Here is a 17,313-nt window from a genome sequence, read left to right as displayed (position 1 = left end):
TTTGCTCAAGCGCTTTGAGAATTGTAACCAGTTGTTCATCATCCTCTAGAAGGGATTAGAGGACATTTGCGCTGATGATGAACATGAATGGGACACTGGATCCCTCCACAAATACCTCTATTTTGGTTGTATACATTGAGTGAATGCACCATTTATCAGTGCCGAAAGAGATGTTGATGGAATGAAGTCCATAATAAGGTCACAACAGTGATAAATCGACCTTTATATATCTTAAATCGACCCCTTTTAAACTAAAATGTAAGGTCGTGTGAATAAAGTTTTCATCTGCAGTTAAACACCAAACAAGTGTGTTGAGATTATAGGGTCGATTTAAGAAATGCGGGGGTCAATTTATCACTCCCCTAAGGTTAATGCATAGAGTATTGAGATTGTAGGGAAGAAGAATGAAATCCCAACTAAATGACCGTTCACAATAAGAAGAATGCACCGTTTATCTCCGTATGAAAGAACATATTGTGAAGGGGATCCACAATGAGAAGGTCGTGGGAGACTGGATCCCCTTCACAAATATTTCTATTTATTCCGGAACAAGTGCTTATTTGAGAACTGTTAATGACTGTTCTGGACAGAAACAATTGTAACTTATGAAACTTAGAAAATGAGGGTAATTGAAAATCATAAAAAAGGGAAAAGATCTTAGAACACCCATATTTCTTAAGAGGGATTTGTTAAGGTCCATCGCAAAAGGCATTTTTGCGGCTGGTCTGTCGCACATCAGACCAGCCACCTCGTGAATGGAGACAGACCAGCCGCGAAATGGCTTTTGCGATGGACGCTAGCAATTCCCTTCTTAAGAACTAACAAAATTACTCTCATGACCAGATGCCGCTATTTCATAGAAAATAACCAAAATACCCCAATCTTTAGAAAATAATTAATGGCTACTGATATAATAAATTATAACATCCTTAAAAGGTAAAAAATTGTAGAACATTTATTTGATAGGAAATGACAAAAATACTCGTGTCTCATAAAATTACCAAGGTATCTTTATTTCTTAGCATGAACAAAACACCCTTATCTCATAAAAATTAACCAAAATACTCCTACCTCATTAAAACGACTAAAATACGCTTATCTCAAGGGAAAGAGAAGTGATATTTACGCCCCTTTTCATCACCAGGGACACTGGTGCCAGTATACCAAATTACCAATGACTTAAGGGGGCCTAATGTACTTGATGTCAAAAGAATCCAGTGGCTTTGATTGCCACGTACACTGGCGCTGGGTGTCCCTCGTGTTGAAAAGGAGCGTAAATATCACTTCCTCAAGGGAAATTATCAAAATACACATATCTTATCGTAAGTGACCAAAACACCCCTATGTCATAAAATATTACTGAAATATAACCACCTTTCTGAAAATGACCAAAATACCACCATCATCTTTCATTCACCTCATAAGGATTACGGATCTTCGGATCATTTTTTAATGAAATAGAGGTACTTTTAATAATTCTGTATGATAAAAGGGTATTTTGGTATTTTTACGAGATAAGGATGCTTGTGGATCCAATGGGTCACCCTAGTCGTTGGGCACTTGCAAGGGTGCCCTTCACTTTGTCATCCTCTTAATAATTTATTTATTGATAGCACAACATGGAACCAAACAATGGACAAAAATAATTTCAGAGTAGAAAACAAAGTCCACAAACAACGGATAAAGTAAATTCAGGACAAGTTATCCATGAGCAATAGGAGACGAGTTCTGATTCAAGATTAGATAATCTCGTGGTCAAACAGCCCCATAACATCGTAAGCTTTTTACAAGGTCTATTATTATCACATAAAATGCAATACATGGTGGGCCGCATATAAGGACTAATTTTGGTGGCATTGAAAGAAGCCCTAGATCATGACGTACATACATAATTCAATGTCATGACCCGTAGGCTCCAATGTTTCTGACGTGTAACGACTTCAACCTTGATTAGAAACAATAATTGAGATAATTTAGTAGTTACTGCATTTCTAATGGCTCTTATTTAATCAAATCACTAGCAGCCTAATATGATTAAGCACTTAATTAATCAACCTATTTTTTTATTATGAATAAATAAATTCTAAAGGCCGGATACTTGACGTGTGGTGAAGATACCGTCCTAATGACACGTTGGCACTGATTACACGTGTCACCATTACGGACATGATTTTGAATGAGATTTCTACCCTTCACTCCAGTCCTCTCCTTGTCTCAACTTTTTTAATCAGCTGTTACGCTTCATAAAATTATAAAATAAAGAGAAGAGTGTCATTATCAAAACGAGGAGTGTGGATGTTGTCTACATTTCTTAGAATTCATATTAAGGAGGGTGTGCCCCTAATTTTACAAAACACGTATGAGGTGACCACACGTGTGCGTCGGCTCATATCATTAAACACGTTGCTTATGCATTCACACCAACAATAAGGTGTAATCATTGTTACGGAAACTGTATAAAGAGTAAAAGAGAATGAAGGACCGTATAAACACGTGCCCTGTGTAACAAATGCCCCTTTATTTGGATTTTATTTCGGAAATGCCATACCACGTCTCGCGAGTAGCAATTAGCAAACAACTTGTCTTTCCCAGTTTTACTAAAATACCCTGATCATACATTATATATCTGAGGATGTTTTTCATTCGGTATGGTAAATTTATCAGCTAGTGGGGGCTTTATTATGTAATTTGAGTTAAATACAAAAGCGACGGCAGAATCGGACACAAGGCCCTACAAATATAGGGTTCATGATTCATTGGCTCTTCTCTCGTTTGTCTTTTTTTATTTTCTCTCTCTCGATCTCACTGGTCTTCTACTCATTTTCCCCCATCCAGTGAAAAAAATCTCTCTGAAGACCTTAAAAATCAGTGAAAAATCGATTTTTTCTTTGTTTTTCACCGTCTGATAAGGACAGATCATGATGAGACGCTAATGGTGGGATAGACGCTGTAAAAGAACCCTAATTACGATTTCAAGCAAAGGAAAATTTCGAAATTAGGCTATTACTGTCTTTCTACGCGTACGATCAGTTGATTTTCGGTCAAATCGCAGATAATAGTCGTAGATACGTGACGGATACGAAAAGCTTTATAAGCCTTTATTTAGATGAGACGAGAGGAAGAATTCCACTCTATTTTCATTGTTCTGGTTCTTGATTTAAGTTTATCTGTGATTTTTGTTGCAAAGGAGTTCCGATTTTAGCTGTTTTGGTATTTTAGGTGGAGAATCTCGGTTCGTTCTCTTGTTTTCGTTCCTTTTTTAAAAATATTTCTGGCTTTAGATTGTAACATTTGTGATTCGTGAAACGTTTTCTGAGTTTTGATTATTTCTTTTTCGTTGGATGATTTGAAGCCAAATCCGTTGAAGATCTTGAGCTGCTCTGAGCTTTGGTTCGAATTTATTCCACTTTTGAACCCTAGAAGCCAGATCCTGAACGGATTTGTTAATCTTGTCTTGTAAAAGGGGTCGATATAGTGTTTTCTCTTAATTGAAGCTTCGAACTCGATCTTTTCCTATTTCTAGCTGTGGATTCGAATTTCCTCGGCTTTAAAGGTATATCTTTTTAGCATTTTACTGCAAATATTTTTTTTTGCCGGTGGATTTCAAGGCTTTAGAGATCGGAACCCCAAAAGCTAGTTCTTGTTTTTCTAATTATGATTTGCTTAAAAATTTAACTGTATGAGCAAAAATTAAGCAAAGTTTGAAGCTAATCTCAATTGATTGATTCAGATTTCTTGCCTTTAAATTATAGGAGCCTGATATTGGGACTGATAGCGAGACTCTGTAGATTGGAAATTCTGTTTTGAGACTTCAATTGTGTAAAGAATGACTATTGGAAGCCTTGCGCCGGGGAAGGAGGAGAAACCACGAAAAAACAAGCAGATTGTGGATGAGAAAGCTCCTTTGTTGCCAAGGAAGCACGAGGAAGATGTTCAACTCGATGGATTTAGTGGAGCTTCTTTTTCGGGGGCTGTGTTCAACTTGTCGACAACCATTGTTGGAGCTGGAATCATGGCCTTGCCTGCAACCATGAAGGTTTTAGGGCTCGGGCCTGGTATTGCCATGGTCATCTTCATGGCATTCCTTACAAACGCTTCAATTGAGATGCTGCTCAGGTTTAGCAGGGCAGGCAAATCAGTTTCATATGGAGGACTCATGGGGGATGCCTTTGGAAAGATTGGGAGGATGCTGCTGCAGGCTTGCGTTGTAGTCAATAATGTGGGCGTGCTGATCGTCTACATGATTATCATTGGTAAAAGCTCCTTGGGTTCCATTTCCTCCTTCCATATTAGAACTTTGGTGTTTACTTGAAATGAGTGCTTACAATTTGTTTCATTTTGCTTCTTTTTGATATAGATAATCGACTTTTTGTGGTTTTGTGACTAGTAGGAAATTTTCTGTCTATGCAAGAGTATGATTGTTAAATTGAAGGTAATACGAATGAAGATGATTTGATGAAATAAAGTGGGACTACTTGTTAATCAATAGAGTAATCTGTATTTGATAGGGTTCCTTTGTTAGTTCATGGAGACTATAGCTAGAATATATTTCTTAATGCTTTTAAATGGCTATTCACTTTTGTTCTTTTCTAATCTCTAAGAGTAGCCTGATTTGAGAAGAGGGGCATTTATCAAGCTGAGGAAAACATCTCATGGTTTATGGATTGAAGAAAATATGTTACTGTTTAGGTCGTATTTTTCAAGTTCATTCTTACCCTACACAAATTTTAACTGATTTAGAGAACGAATGGACTACTGTAGTATGTTTCTCTTTTAATTCCAGTAGGAGTGCAGCAAACTGTAAACCACATGTATTGAATTGGATGGCATATTATCTGTAGGGAAATCCTTCATGTTTAGCAAAGACTAAAGTAGTTAGATCTTAAAATATTTATGGAAACTCTTGGTATCATGTGTAAATCAAGCTTTATTAAATACACCCAACATGATTGTTCCAACTGCACTCACTTCGTATTCTACCCGATGATCTTCTGTACTTCTTTGTTTTTTCTTTTTAAGTTTAAGTATATTCTGCATGGTCAACTCCTGCTGATTTGTTTGAAGTTGGCAAACATTATTTTGGCCTTTAAAGCATTATTCGGTCCCTGCAATACTTGCTTTGAGTGCTGTTGCTAAATTATAACAAATTTAATGTGTCCATCTCTTACATGTTAAGGTGACGTGCTTTCTGGAACATCTTCAAGTGGAATTCATCACTCGGGTATCCTAGAAGGATGGTTTGGACAACACTGGTGGAACGGGCGCTTCTTTGTTTTACTTGTTACAACTCTTGCTATATTTGCTCCATTGGCATGCTTCAAGCGTGTAGGTAAGAGTAATCTCTAGTATATTTGCACTGTGGCTGTTCATTACATACTTGTATCCTATCTATAGTATACAGGTTTTATAATACTGTATTTTATGCCAAATTAAAATGTTTAGTAGTGTTGTCGATGGTTCCCAGTATTTTATTATGTTCAAATTTTGTAGAAGTAAAAGAAGAAAAAAAAAAGATTTTTACACTACCCTCATCAGTGAAGAACCACTGAATAACATTTCTTTGCCACTAACTTCATTATCGTTTTTGTAGAAGAATATTAATTCAAGAATAAATCCATTCTTCTTTTGTTCCCTAGCGTAATAATCTTCTGACTTCGATGTTCTGGTAACAAGGGAATTATCCTACTTGATTCTGCATGCTGGATCTTTGCTAGAGGAAAATATTTATATTGTTGTAAATCCAGTCTGATGTTTCAGCGAATTTCATTGGGTCCAAACTTAGATACATTTTTTTGGTGGGTAGTACAAGATGTTTACTTACCATTGAATAGCTGATGCTTTTTAATAAGTAGTTCTGTTGACTCCTTAATCAGATGTTTGGCAGAATTTGCTATGTTTCACATGTTTATCCAGTATTCTTTTGTAGCACTTCCTAATTCAGAGAATACTATTTGTCATTTCTCTTTGCAGATTCATTGAGATTCACATCTGCCTTATCAGTTGCTCTGGCAGTCGTCTTTGTTGTCATCACTGCTGGCATCACAATTGTCAAATTGATAAACAGAAGCATAGCAATGCCCAGATGGCTTCCTGATATCACTGATCTGGCATCTGTCTGGAATCTTTTCACGGTGGTCCCTGTTCTCGTCACAGCATATATCTGCCATTACAACGGTATGCAATCTGAAAAACCATAATACATGGCAATTATTATGGGAATGGATGTTTTGTCGACATTTCAAAGAACTTGGTAATCAATTTCTAAGATGGGGAAGTTTGGATTTTGTTATTTGTGAAAAATGGTTAATAATGATGTAGCTGTGTTTGAAATCTAGGTTTGCTTATTGTTATGAGATTGACCTATCGGAGTATTCATGCAATTTATTGTGATTCTGCAGTTCATACAATAAATAACGAGCTCGAGGACTCTTCCCAGATACAATCGATAGTAAAAGCCTCACTTGCACTCTGCTCAACTGTTTACATAACCACGAGTTTCTTTGGCATCCTCCTTTTTGGAGACTCTATCCTCGATGACGTGCTTGCCAACTTTGATGCCAACCTTGGGATTCCTTATAGCGGGCTGCTCAATGACGCTGTCCGTGTCAGCTATGCCATCCACCTTATGCTCGTCTTCCCCATTATCTTCTTTGCCCTGCGCCTCAACTTAGATGGCCTTCTCTTTCCCTCGGGAAAACCATTGGTTATGGACAACCGGAGGTTCGCACTGATCACTGTTGGCCTCATTTCTCTCGTCTTCTTGGGTGCGAATTTCATACCCAGCATTTGGGATGCCTTCCAATTCACAGGAGCAACTGCCGCAGTTTGCATTGGATTCATCTTTCCAGCTGCCATCACCCTCAGGTGAGCTCCCCTATTCCATGGTTGGATGGAAATTTTTGCACGAATGGTAGTCATCGTGGATTATTGGGAATATTTTAGTTACAGGTGAACTATACTAATGATATCCAAGGAAAAAAGGGACTGGTTATTACTCTTAGAAATGCAGCAGAATGATACCAACCTATGATTTTTTTATGAAATATGAAGGCTAATGTTTTCTTACCTTTTATCCTGCTTGCTCAGTATATTCTCAAAGTCACTGATTTTTGGGGTGAAGGGATGGTTCACGATCTTTATCGAAAAATCAGAATTTTGGCCTGAGACGTCCATATGACTTGTAGACGTTGGTGTTACTGTCCTTATTGAGGTCGACTATGGTTGTGTGGCCATAACAAACTATGGTTACCACCAGTCACCTGATGGTTGGATATACTGTAGGAATTAAAGTAGTAATATGATATTTGGAAATAGGAGTGTTAAGAGTCAGTTCTATCTCTACGATACACTATTTTTTGCGTCTCTCTAAAAAAATGGCTAGTGCTTTATGGCCGGGTGTTTTCAGTTATTTCATCTGGCATGGAAACATGGATTGAGACTTCTTGATCATCCCCTTGTTCTCCATAAATTCTGCTGGATGCAATGTCCATAGGTAAAACCTAGCTTCTATATGGTGGTTACACAGAGTGTCTACAGACTAACACAGCACCCCATGACACTGACTTTGGATCTAAAGTTTGCTTGATTCCCATGTCATGATTGTTTGGTGTCACACGTCGAGTCCCATTGTTTTGGCTGTGCTATTTTCTGCACTTCATGATCCCAGCATTCAGATTTTCGTTACCCCTATGTTCTTGTTGAAAGAGCACCTTTCAGAATGCTTGGTGCTATTCCTGAGATTTTTTTTCCTGAAATATCTTTCCCATGATAATCAAGTTTTCCATCCATTGGTAACTCATTATTTTCAAGTTAAATATTTTTCATTTTAAAACTTGTTCATTAAAGAGCATTGTAAAACGAAAAACCTACACTGGGAAATAAATTTTGGCTACTGTGATATTAGCGCTGTCATGATTTCATAATGGGCCGAAAGCACACTGTCTTTTATTATTTAACCAGCTGTCAGAAAGCGATTACAATTCCCAAAAAGCTATCAGCAGCCAATTAAAAATGACACGACAAGGTGAATTAGGCCCATTATAAAAACATGGCGGTGCCAACGTCAGTGGCCAAAATTTGAGAGGAAAACAAAAATCAGCATAGCCAAACAATACATATGCTAATAAATCTTGGAGGAAAATTATATTTGCCCTTGCAATGTGGCAAAAACAATTGTGAGTCAGCTGTTTTTTATTTTGTTCATCTCTGGAGGCTGTATGTTGATTCAGTATTTTCTACAGAAACAATGCATAGCAATATTAAGTACTTATATTCAATTGGATAAGTTCCTACACTATCTCTTACGTTTGTTTTTCTTGTCAATTTAGGGATACGCATGGCATAGCGACAAAGAAGGACAAGATTTTATCTACTTTCATGATTGTCCTCGCTGTGTTCTCAAACGTGGTGGCGATATACAGCGATGCCTATTCCATGTTCAAGAGGAGCAAGGATTCTCCTCGTGCTTGAGCTCCCAACCTCCATTAGCACAACAGAACAGAGACGTCTCATTTACATTAGACCAATTTGCCATATTGTTTGCAAGTCCATAAGAAAAAGGTCCTTTAGTCAGTTTAATAAGCAGCAGTATATTCAATATTTATAAGTTGAGTTACTTGCAGAAGTATATAATAGGGTTGGAGATCTCAGTCGACTGTTGTAGTGTTGTAAGTTTGTGTAAACTTCCATTCTCAATCAGTGAGAGTTCAAATGTTACATTTAAATAAAAACTTCCCTGTTAAATCAAATATCTTGTTTCTGAATGAGCCCCATATTCGATTAGGATCCTTTGTTCTGGTGTTTCAAACTACTCCATTACAACAAGTAATAAGGAAAAAGTTGTTAATGCATGGAGATACATGATCCATGGATAAATGTGTATTTTTGTGGGTATAGCTTTTTAAACTAGATCGTTGGATGTGTATATCTAAAATATAAGATTCCCAAGAAATTCTTCAATTTCTTCCCTAAGCAGATATCTCACTTCCCATGAATAGGTGGTGCTGTTTTTTTTTTTATTGTTATTATTGGAAGATAACTGTAGTTTTATTGAAGTTCTCAGTAAAACTACAGAGAGGGGCAAGCAAGGTGTCCCACCATCTACAGTTCAATTTCCCAACCCATACAGCCCTAAGCCCTTCAATGAATCCCTGTACAGTCCCCACTATACTTGTCTCCCTGATAATTGAATGTGTCCTCGACTTCTCTATCCACTCCTTCCTCGGCCTGCTTATCCAGTGTCAGTTTACTTGCTAGCCCATGCTATGACGTTAGATGATTCCCTTTCGATAGTTAATGGGTTGCGCCTGCCTTTGACAAATCATTACTCCACTGATTCTGGCTCAACCCGATTACCTGTTGGGTGCCCACTGCCCACTTAGGCTATGTTCGTTTGAGGTTATGGCAGCCGATTATGAGCCCTAAACTGACTATTGGACTCAAAATTACAGTGTCACAATCTCAACCAGATTCTCTCTCGGCCCAGATGATTATCATCCTCCACTCTTAAGATGTCTCCCATTGAGTGTGCAGCTAAAGATGAATTCAGTCCTCCCTCAATGAACAAGTTCTACTTCAATTTCTGTCATTATCCTTGCGAGGCTTTTCTCTGTCTTCAAAGATGCGGGTGTTTTGTTATAAGAAAATATACAAGAGCAGATTGGTGAACAGATTATTATAAAATTCCTCTTCAGAATCCTATCAGTTATCTCCCAGAATTGGATAGAGATAGAGAGCTGACGAAATAAGAATCGAAGATGACTAATTTTGCATCAGCCTTAACCACTAGTCTTAAAACTAGTCCCTTCCACCCACCTTAGTTTTTTTTTAATAGGTAGGTTGGGATTTGGTGGACCCACCCAGACGCATTAATTCAGAAAAGATAAAGAGTTACATTCTGACACAAGTCCTTCCCCTCACTATCCTGATTTAAAATGTTTGGGAGTATGGGAGTGATAAAAAAAAATAGGAATATTTTCCCCTTTCAAGGACATTTACATTTTATCCAATGTCTACAAGTACATGTTTGATTTCAAAATGGACAAATGTGACCCAACCCTACCCATATGGGTGACTTTAGGCCCATCTCCTGTTGTTCAACTATTTATAAATGCATCTCTAAGTTGTTGGCTGACAGAATCAAGGGTGTTTTGCCTCAAATTATCACCAAAACACAAACTGCTTTTGTGGCAATACTATCTTTCTGTGATCTTAATACCCCATAATTTGAACATGCGTGTGGAACTTGATAACTTGAGTCCATTACAAAGCAAGCAAAACAAAGGTCTAGCTATTTTATTGTTTGTTTTTTGGTGGTGAGCTCCACGAAGATCCTGTGCTTGTTTCTATGTATCCTCTATTTTCCGCTCCCAGCTAATACAGAGAGGAATGACTTCAAGAGCAAACGAAAGGGCACATTACTATTTCCAAATGAAACAAGCTTATCCCCAAAGGAGGTGTCAATATCAATACAGAATATTGCTAATTCTAGCTCTCATATTCTAAGATTGAATTGTTGATAATTATTTGCTGAGGGGCCTGAGTGGATAATTATTTGCTAAGGGGCCTAAGTGGATGCAGAGATGTTCTCCACTGAACAAAATTAGGGGTGCAACTTGGGTCGGGTTGGGTTGAGCTTTTGCTAAAAAAATGAATAGGAATCAACCCGAACCCGACCCGTTTTAAGGTAAAAGCTCAACCTGAATTCCTAAAAATCGACCCGAGTTGCACCCCTAAACAAAATGCAATACATGTTGCCAGAGGCTTTGTTTCCTTTGATGTAAAGTGGGAGTAAAACAGATTTTATAGCCACTTTACGTGGATAAATGGGTGTAAAATAAATGTTCCCTAAAAAGATTAAAAGAGTTCTTCTCTTTGTGATGTATTGCATTAAAAGATAATCTTATTGTGCATCCAGTTAAGCCTCGATCAATCTATCATGAAAACCTACACACCCACTGTTATTGCGTGTGAGTGCAATTTCTGCTTCTATGAGTTGAGTTGATTCAAGTGTTTGATTCAGCATTGTTTGATTGTAATTACAACATTGTTTGATTACAGCATTGTTTGATTCAAGTGTAATGTGAGTGTAATTACATCACTGTTTGATTCAAGCGTAATGTGAGTGTAATTTCTGCTTCTATGAGTTGAGTTGCCTTGCCAAACAAGAATTTTCCTTAAAAAATTGCGTCAACGTGAAGAAATCCGACCCGAGATTTATCATGGGTAGGGCCGGGTTTGGGAATCGTGGGTTTTCCGAAAAAAAAAACCCGACCCGAGATATTTCTCGGGTAGGGTTGGGTTCTCCAAAACTCGACCCGCCCGACCCGAGTTGCAGCCCTAGTTGGAGGTTTAGAAAAGTGGAGATGGGGTATATAAAGCTTTACCCACTTCAATCTCTTGCTTTGTTGCACAATGAGTTTTAGCCATGAGTGGAATCGAAGAACGCACCGTCCCCATGCAGTGTGGGTGCTAGTGATGCTTTTTGGTGGTGCACTTTGCATGTAGGGTGCCCTATAGCTACTGGATGGAATCATGCAAGATTCTCAAGGAAGAAAAATCATTCCATTACGAAATACCTCTTTGATTGTTTTGAGTCCTAGTCTTTTTTGCCCTTTTTTCTTGTAAAATTGAATATTTGAAACACACTGTAAAATGTCCTTCTCATAAACCTAAGAATTATACTTATCAAGATCAGCCCTACAATGTAAAACCTTCAACCATAGGTCAAAATGAGGTATGGGCTGATAAATGATGCTTTGTATGATAACCATACACAGTAAATGTACTTATGTTATATGCATCCGATAAGTTTTATTTTTGCCCCCTTTTTTTTACTTGGGACAGCCCCTCTAGTGTATTTCTCACTACTCTTTTATGGAGGTGCAACTTGGGTCGGGTCGCTTTGAGCTTTGGCTAAAAAATGAATTTGGAGTAGTCCCAACCCAACCAGATTTTATGGTAAAATCTCAAAGGAGTCCCCTACTATCTCACTTTCCTTTTATGTTTTTTCTCCGGTCAAGGGACCCAGTAGTACTATGTGGATCGCCTAATGATGTTCTACAAGATCAACGGTATTGTTTTCATATATCTGTGCCATTGATGTGGACCACCACTAAATCAACGGCCCGATCACCACACATGATCTGCGCTCACATTGGGCCCACAAAAGTTGAAGAACATACCCGAGCGTCTGAAGTTAGTAGAGTGAGGTGTGGGTGAAATTGTACGGTGAGTATGGCCGGAAAGGAGGAGGAATCGGGGCGAGACGAGCTCGCCGAATCGCTGAAGGATCTGTTCTCAAACGTCTCCACCATGATTAAAGGCGAACTTCAGGTCCGATTACATTTCATTTCTGTTCTTTGAAAGTTCTTCAACCCTTTCTTTCTAGGGTTTCTTTCTGGATTTCTTCTTCGCTTTCTTTTCCGTTCTAAACAGTTATTGATCCATGTCATGCCATTTATGGATGCTCAATTTCGGTAAGCATCCAGACAGATCGGTTCAGTCTTCTGTGAGATGACAAAAAAAGGATTGTTAGATTGCTAGAATTAGGGTTGGTTGAGCTGCAGACAAGGTTGGGTTTTCTACTGCATTTTTTAAACCCTAAAAAGTGAGGAATATGAATGTTTATTCTAAGAATTTAGGGAGAAGATGAAATTCAGGAAAGATGAGAAGACAGAAAGCTAGAAATTTTATTTTATTTTATTTTTTTAAATCAGGAAAGATGAGAGAACAGAAAGCTAAGTCAAATAGGAACTGGTCATCTGATACAGTCCACAGTCTACACCATGTGTGAGCTATTGTCGACAAATTACACAGCTCAGATGTCCTGAAATTTCCAATAAGCGGCCTGTAAATGAATGGTTAATACATAATGTTTTGCGTTTGTTGTGCCCAAGTCCATTGATCATGCTGTTAGGATCTGATTGGTTTGATATCGTAAAATTCCCTCCTTTCTTAAACTAAAACCTTGCACTTGTCTATGAAGAAAGACTGTGCGATCGCTGGCTCTTTTGGCTCAGAAGACTTACTTACTTGCAGGTTCACCCTGTTCAAATTTATCCCAAATCTCGTAGGTTCAGTGGTTCCCAATGTGATGTCTTGTTCCAAAAAGGCCTTAAAATGTAATAAAGCAATGAAGCTTATCTTGTGAAACCACCTTTGATTTCATAGGGGTTCATAACAAAGCCTAAAAATGTTACCCTTACAGTAGGGTGTCTTTTTCCTACCTCAATACCTATCCTCAACATTGGCTGATGAATCGAGGGGTTTCATCATCGGACTTCCAAGACAGTTACACTGACCTTGAAAAGAATAGGCCATCCAACTAACTGTTGCAGTAGAAAAACGTAAGATCTCAAAGTCCCCTACAAAGTTGCCTATGCATGGATCAACATGTGTGGCTAAACGTCGCACGTCCTTACAAATTGAAGATGCTGGGATGGTTGATTGGTAGAAGGGTCTTGTATGCCCAAAAAAACAGACAAGTACAAAGATCTACCTAGTGGAAAATTTTGCCTCTTTTATATTTGTGGCCATGTTTTATTTTTGGTGTTTTTATGTCTGCGGGTGTGGGTGGGCCGGGGAGGAGAGCTTAACCTAGTCAATAAATACTATAAATCTAGGTTCTTACTACTTAGCATGCTGAAGAATTGTAATTGTGCATGTATACACAAGAAAGAATGCATCCACTTTGTTATGTATATTGAAGTTTATATTCATTCACCTGCAAATGTGAGATCTCCTATCGCATTGCAGCAAGCACACACCGATATCCACCTGCATCTATTTTTCAACACGTGCATGACTGCAGACTTCTGAACCGGCGTCTTTGGTTTCTCTAAATGCGCCTGCATTGGAGATGTCTCATGAATGCAACACAAAACTGCGAGCTACATAACAAGCTTGAAGTCATGCTACAGTTCCACTCCACACTTCCAAAGAGGCCTTAGTATCCCCATTGCACATAAGAATAAAATAAAATAATTTATCTGCAAATATGGACCAATTTCGGTGTCATCGTGACCCTTAAACTTTGATCTTGTGTGGTCCTTGCAATGTTGAGTATGCCTTCTAGGCAGTAGGTATTTGACACTGGTGTATGTTCTGTTCAGATGTTCAGAGAATTTAGTTCTTACTTTCCTCACAAAATTGACTTTGATCTCCACCTTTTTTTCAGGGAACAAATAACTTGCTAGAAATGTTGGAGAAGATGAACCTCAGAGTAGCAGAGGAGTACAATGGATTTGGCGACGTAGCTTCTGGATTAAGGGTATTCGTGGAGCAATTAAAGGAAAAAAATAGCAGCTTTGATGAGTATGTTCAGCAGATCGATGCCATAGATCAGCAAGTGACCGAATTTGAAGCTGTAATTTCAATGCTTGACAAATATGTTTCTTTATTGGAGTCTAAAGTCCAATCTGCTTATCATAATTTACCCACTTAATCATGATTCTTGCTGTCTTATGAATGTTAATGATCCATCTGTACCCTCCTTTTTATGAAAATTCTTGTGTATTTACATAAATGCACACAAAGGGCCTGTTCTGCACATGGATAACTATTTAGAGATATCAATCCTGGCAACAGCTCCGATCAGGTCATTTTTAATTGGGGTAATTGGTCCATTTGATGTGCGAAGCCCTGAAGTTTGCAGGATTAAAAAACAAAAATCCCAAAAAATGGCCCTGAGGTGTCACTGATTATTGGATTTAAAGTTATGGCCTTAGAGTCAATTCTGATATTCCGAAATGAACAAGGCCTAACAATCACTACAGAGAATCAAAATAATCAATTTTTGGGTCATCCGTGCAAGAACATGCAAGTATAATCTAGCTGCTAACACTTGTAGACCTTTTCTTGTTTTGGTAGGTTAGATGGGACTGAACCTCCAACCTCAGTCTTCACCATTTGAGCTAGAGGCGCAACTCCAGAAGAACATGATCACATGCTGATGAGCAGATATCATTAGTGAGGCGTCTTTCCTTTTGAATTTGAGAACCAATTTTCTGTCCAAAACTGATTATTGGACTTGATATTAAATCTGAGCAATGACGAGTGATAATCAATTCTCAAAATTCTGCGGTAAAAGCTGGGTGATGGGGCGACGACTGCCTACCTGTAAGGTTTGGTCTCATAAGCATACAATGTCTCATATCAGAACAATTCTAAATAAAATCTCATAAACTTTATTTTTAAAATAAGGTATAGATCCATAACTATAAAACGGATTCTCAATGAAGTAAGGCCCTGCTCGTTTCAGATTGATTGTTAGTCCCAAACCATGAAACCAATTATCGGACTCAAATTTAAATGTAATTTTGAGTCTAATAAAGGTTTGGGCTCAAAATTGGTTGCCACAATCTGAAACTAACATGCACTAAATAAAGTACGGGCTTTCAAACAAGAAAACTAACGAGTCAACGGCAGTACAGAATAAATCTTTTAGCTTATAAATTTAGAGTGAGCTGCCATTCAAAAAAAAAATGTAGAGTAAGTGGCCTGGTAAGTGAAGCATTTGACATCAAATAGTTCAAACAAAGATTTCAAAATAATAATAATAATAATAATAATAAATATATATATATATATATATATATATATATGAGAAAACGGTTCCTACACATATGTGTAGAGAGTTCTCTACACATTAGCTTAAAATACAGTGGGGGCCCATATTGTTTGGGTGATCCAAGCCATCCATTTTAAAGGCCCTCACATAGATAGGTTGTCTACAAAAAATCAGATCCATTGGATCATCCCAACTCTACGATTTGTGGAGGTAAAATGGATGTCTTTAAACCTTCACAAATTAGTTCATTTTTTGCCTCCAAAGTTCAAATGGTTAGGATGATCCTATGGATCTGATTTTTTGTGGACACCCTATCTATGTGAGGGCCTTAAAAATGAATGGTTTGGATCACCCAAATAAAGTGGCCCCCACTGTATTTTAAGCTAGTGTGTAGATAGCTTATCTACACATATGTGTAGGAACCGTTTTCTCTCTCTCTCTCTCTCTCTCTCTCTATATATATATATATATATATATATATATATATATATATATATATATATACCTACACATACGTGTAGCTAACTTAGCTACACGGACGGCTTAAAATATAGTGGGCCCACATTATTTGGGTAATCCAAACCATTCATCTGATAGAACCTCACATTGATAGGGTGTGCCCAAAAAATCAGCTCCATTGGATGATCTCAACCCTTCAAACTGTGGAGGCAAAAATGGACAGATTTGTGAAGGTTTTTACATGTCCATTTTTGCCTCCACAAATCGTAGGGTTGGGATGATCCTATGGAGCTGATTTTTTGGGCACACCCTATCTATATGAGGGCCGATCAAATGAATGGTTTGCATCACCCAAACAATGTGGGGCCCACTGTATTTTAAGCCGTCGGCACACGTATGAGTAGCTACACTTTTCTCATATATATATATATATATATATATATATATATATATATGTGTGTGTGTGTGAACCTTTCTCTCTCTCTCTCTCTCTCTCTATATATATATATATATATATGTGTGTGTAGCTACACTTTGGATCATCCTAACAAAGTAGGCCCCAATGTGATTGGGCACTTAAGCTCACCAACACTTTCCTCATATATATATATATATATATATATATATATATATATATATATATATATAGAGAGAGAGAGAGAGAGAGAGAGAAAAGCGTTATTTTTTTGGTGCGCTTAAAGGGTTATAACACCTCTCATTCGTTTAAATGTTTGGGTCCCACATACAGGAACAATGGGAGGCGTTATAGCCATTTAAGCGCACCAAAAAATGGTGCGCTTAAGCTCACAAATTTTTTGAGAAAACTGTTGGTGAGCTTAAGTTGTTATAATGCCTCTCATTGGTGCGCTTAAGCGGGACCCAAACATTTAAACGAATGGGAGGCGTTATAATATGCGCACCAAAAAAATGGTGAGCTTAAGCGCACCAACAGTTTTCTTTCTCTCTATATGTATATATATTTTCAAACTATAAATAGACAGATATATGAGATTTTATATAAAGCTCTAATTTCAATGCTTTGATGAGTATGTTCAGCAGATCGATGCCATAGATCAGCAAGTGACCAAATTTGAAGCTGTAATTTCAATGCTTGACAAATTTTTGAGTTATTTTCGAAAAATAAAATAAAATGAAGGCCTACGATAAAAACTTACAAAATCCTAACCGAGCAAAATCTTAACCGAGCTTTGATGTTTTTTTTTTTGTGTGCAAAAAATCCTAACCGAGCTTTGATGGATTAGAAGGCCAGGATTATCTGATCAAGG

At 37.7% G+C, this 17,313-nt stretch overlaps 2 protein-coding genes across 4 annotated transcripts; both read left to right on the top strand.

Annotated features, from left to right (window-relative positions):
* Positions 1 to 3,057: 3,057 nt before the first annotated feature.
* On the top strand, positions 3,058 to 8,762 carry LOC143879266 (amino acid transporter AVT6A-like). Of its 3 annotated transcripts, XM_077381547.1 has the most exons (7): positions 3,058 to 3,232; positions 3,353 to 3,553; positions 3,753 to 4,253; positions 5,177 to 5,329; positions 5,971 to 6,174; positions 6,399 to 6,864; positions 8,328 to 8,762. In XM_077381547.1, exons 3-7 carry the CDS (start codon positions 3,827 to 3,829, stop codon positions 8,467 to 8,469), a joined length of 1,392 nt encoding a protein of 463 aa, XP_077237662.1. In that variant the 5' UTR covers positions 3,058 to 3,232; positions 3,353 to 3,553; positions 3,753 to 3,826; the 3' UTR covers positions 8,470 to 8,762. The 3 variants fall into 3 exon arrangements, with proteins under 3 accessions (XP_077237662.1, XP_077237663.1, XP_077237661.1); XM_077381548.1 differs by lacking the exon at positions 3,353 to 3,553; XM_077381546.1 differs by having other exon boundaries at positions 3,058 to 3,553.
* A 3,234-nt stretch (positions 8,763 to 11,996) lies between these two features.
* On the top strand, positions 11,997 to 14,524 carry BLOS2 (biogenesis of lysosome organelles complex 1 subunit-like protein). Its single transcript, XM_077380513.1, has 2 exons — positions 11,997 to 12,333; positions 14,177 to 14,524. The coding sequence occupies exons 1-2, from the start codon at positions 12,235 to 12,237 to the stop codon at positions 14,441 to 14,443; spliced, it is 366 nt and encodes a 121-aa protein (XP_077236628.1). The 5' UTR covers positions 11,997 to 12,234; the 3' UTR covers positions 14,444 to 14,524.
* The last annotated feature ends 2,789 nt before the right edge of the window (positions 14,525 to 17,313 follow it).

Source organism: Tasmannia lanceolata, unplaced genomic scaffold (genome assembly GCF_043159265.1).
Source record: "Tasmannia lanceolata isolate RefF3 unplaced genomic scaffold, GAP_Taslan_0.1 ptg000006l, whole genome shotgun sequence".
NCBI lineage: Eukaryota > Viridiplantae > Streptophyta > Magnoliopsida > Canellales > Winteraceae > Tasmannia > Tasmannia lanceolata.
Note: the sequence above shows the minus strand (reverse complement) of the source record. Positions and strands in the feature narration are given on the sequence as shown.

What these genes read in the sequence shown, in the direction of transcription:
- LOC143879266 (XM_077381548.1), top strand. Translation starts at nt 3,827, where the DNA reads ATGACTATTGGAAGCCTTGCGCCGGGGAAGGAGGAGAAACCACGAAAA. An exon ending in CGTCTACATGATTATCATTG is followed by an intron (nt 4,254 to 5,176) that starts GTAAAAGCTCCT and finishes TTACATGTTAAG; the next exon opens with GTGACGTGCTTTCTGGAACA. An exon ending in CCAGCTGCCATCACCCTCAG is followed by an intron (nt 6,865 to 8,327) that starts GTGAGCTCCCCT and finishes TTGTCAATTTAG; the next exon opens with GGATACGCATGGCATAGCGA.
- BLOS2 (XM_077380513.1), top strand. Translation starts at nt 12,235, where the DNA reads ATGGCCGGAAAGGAGGAGGAATCGGGGCGAGACGAGCTCGCCGAATCG. An exon ending in TGATTAAAGGCGAACTTCAG is followed by an intron (nt 12,334 to 14,176) that starts GTCCGATTACAT and finishes CCTTTTTTTCAG; the next exon opens with GGAACAAATAACTTGCTAGA.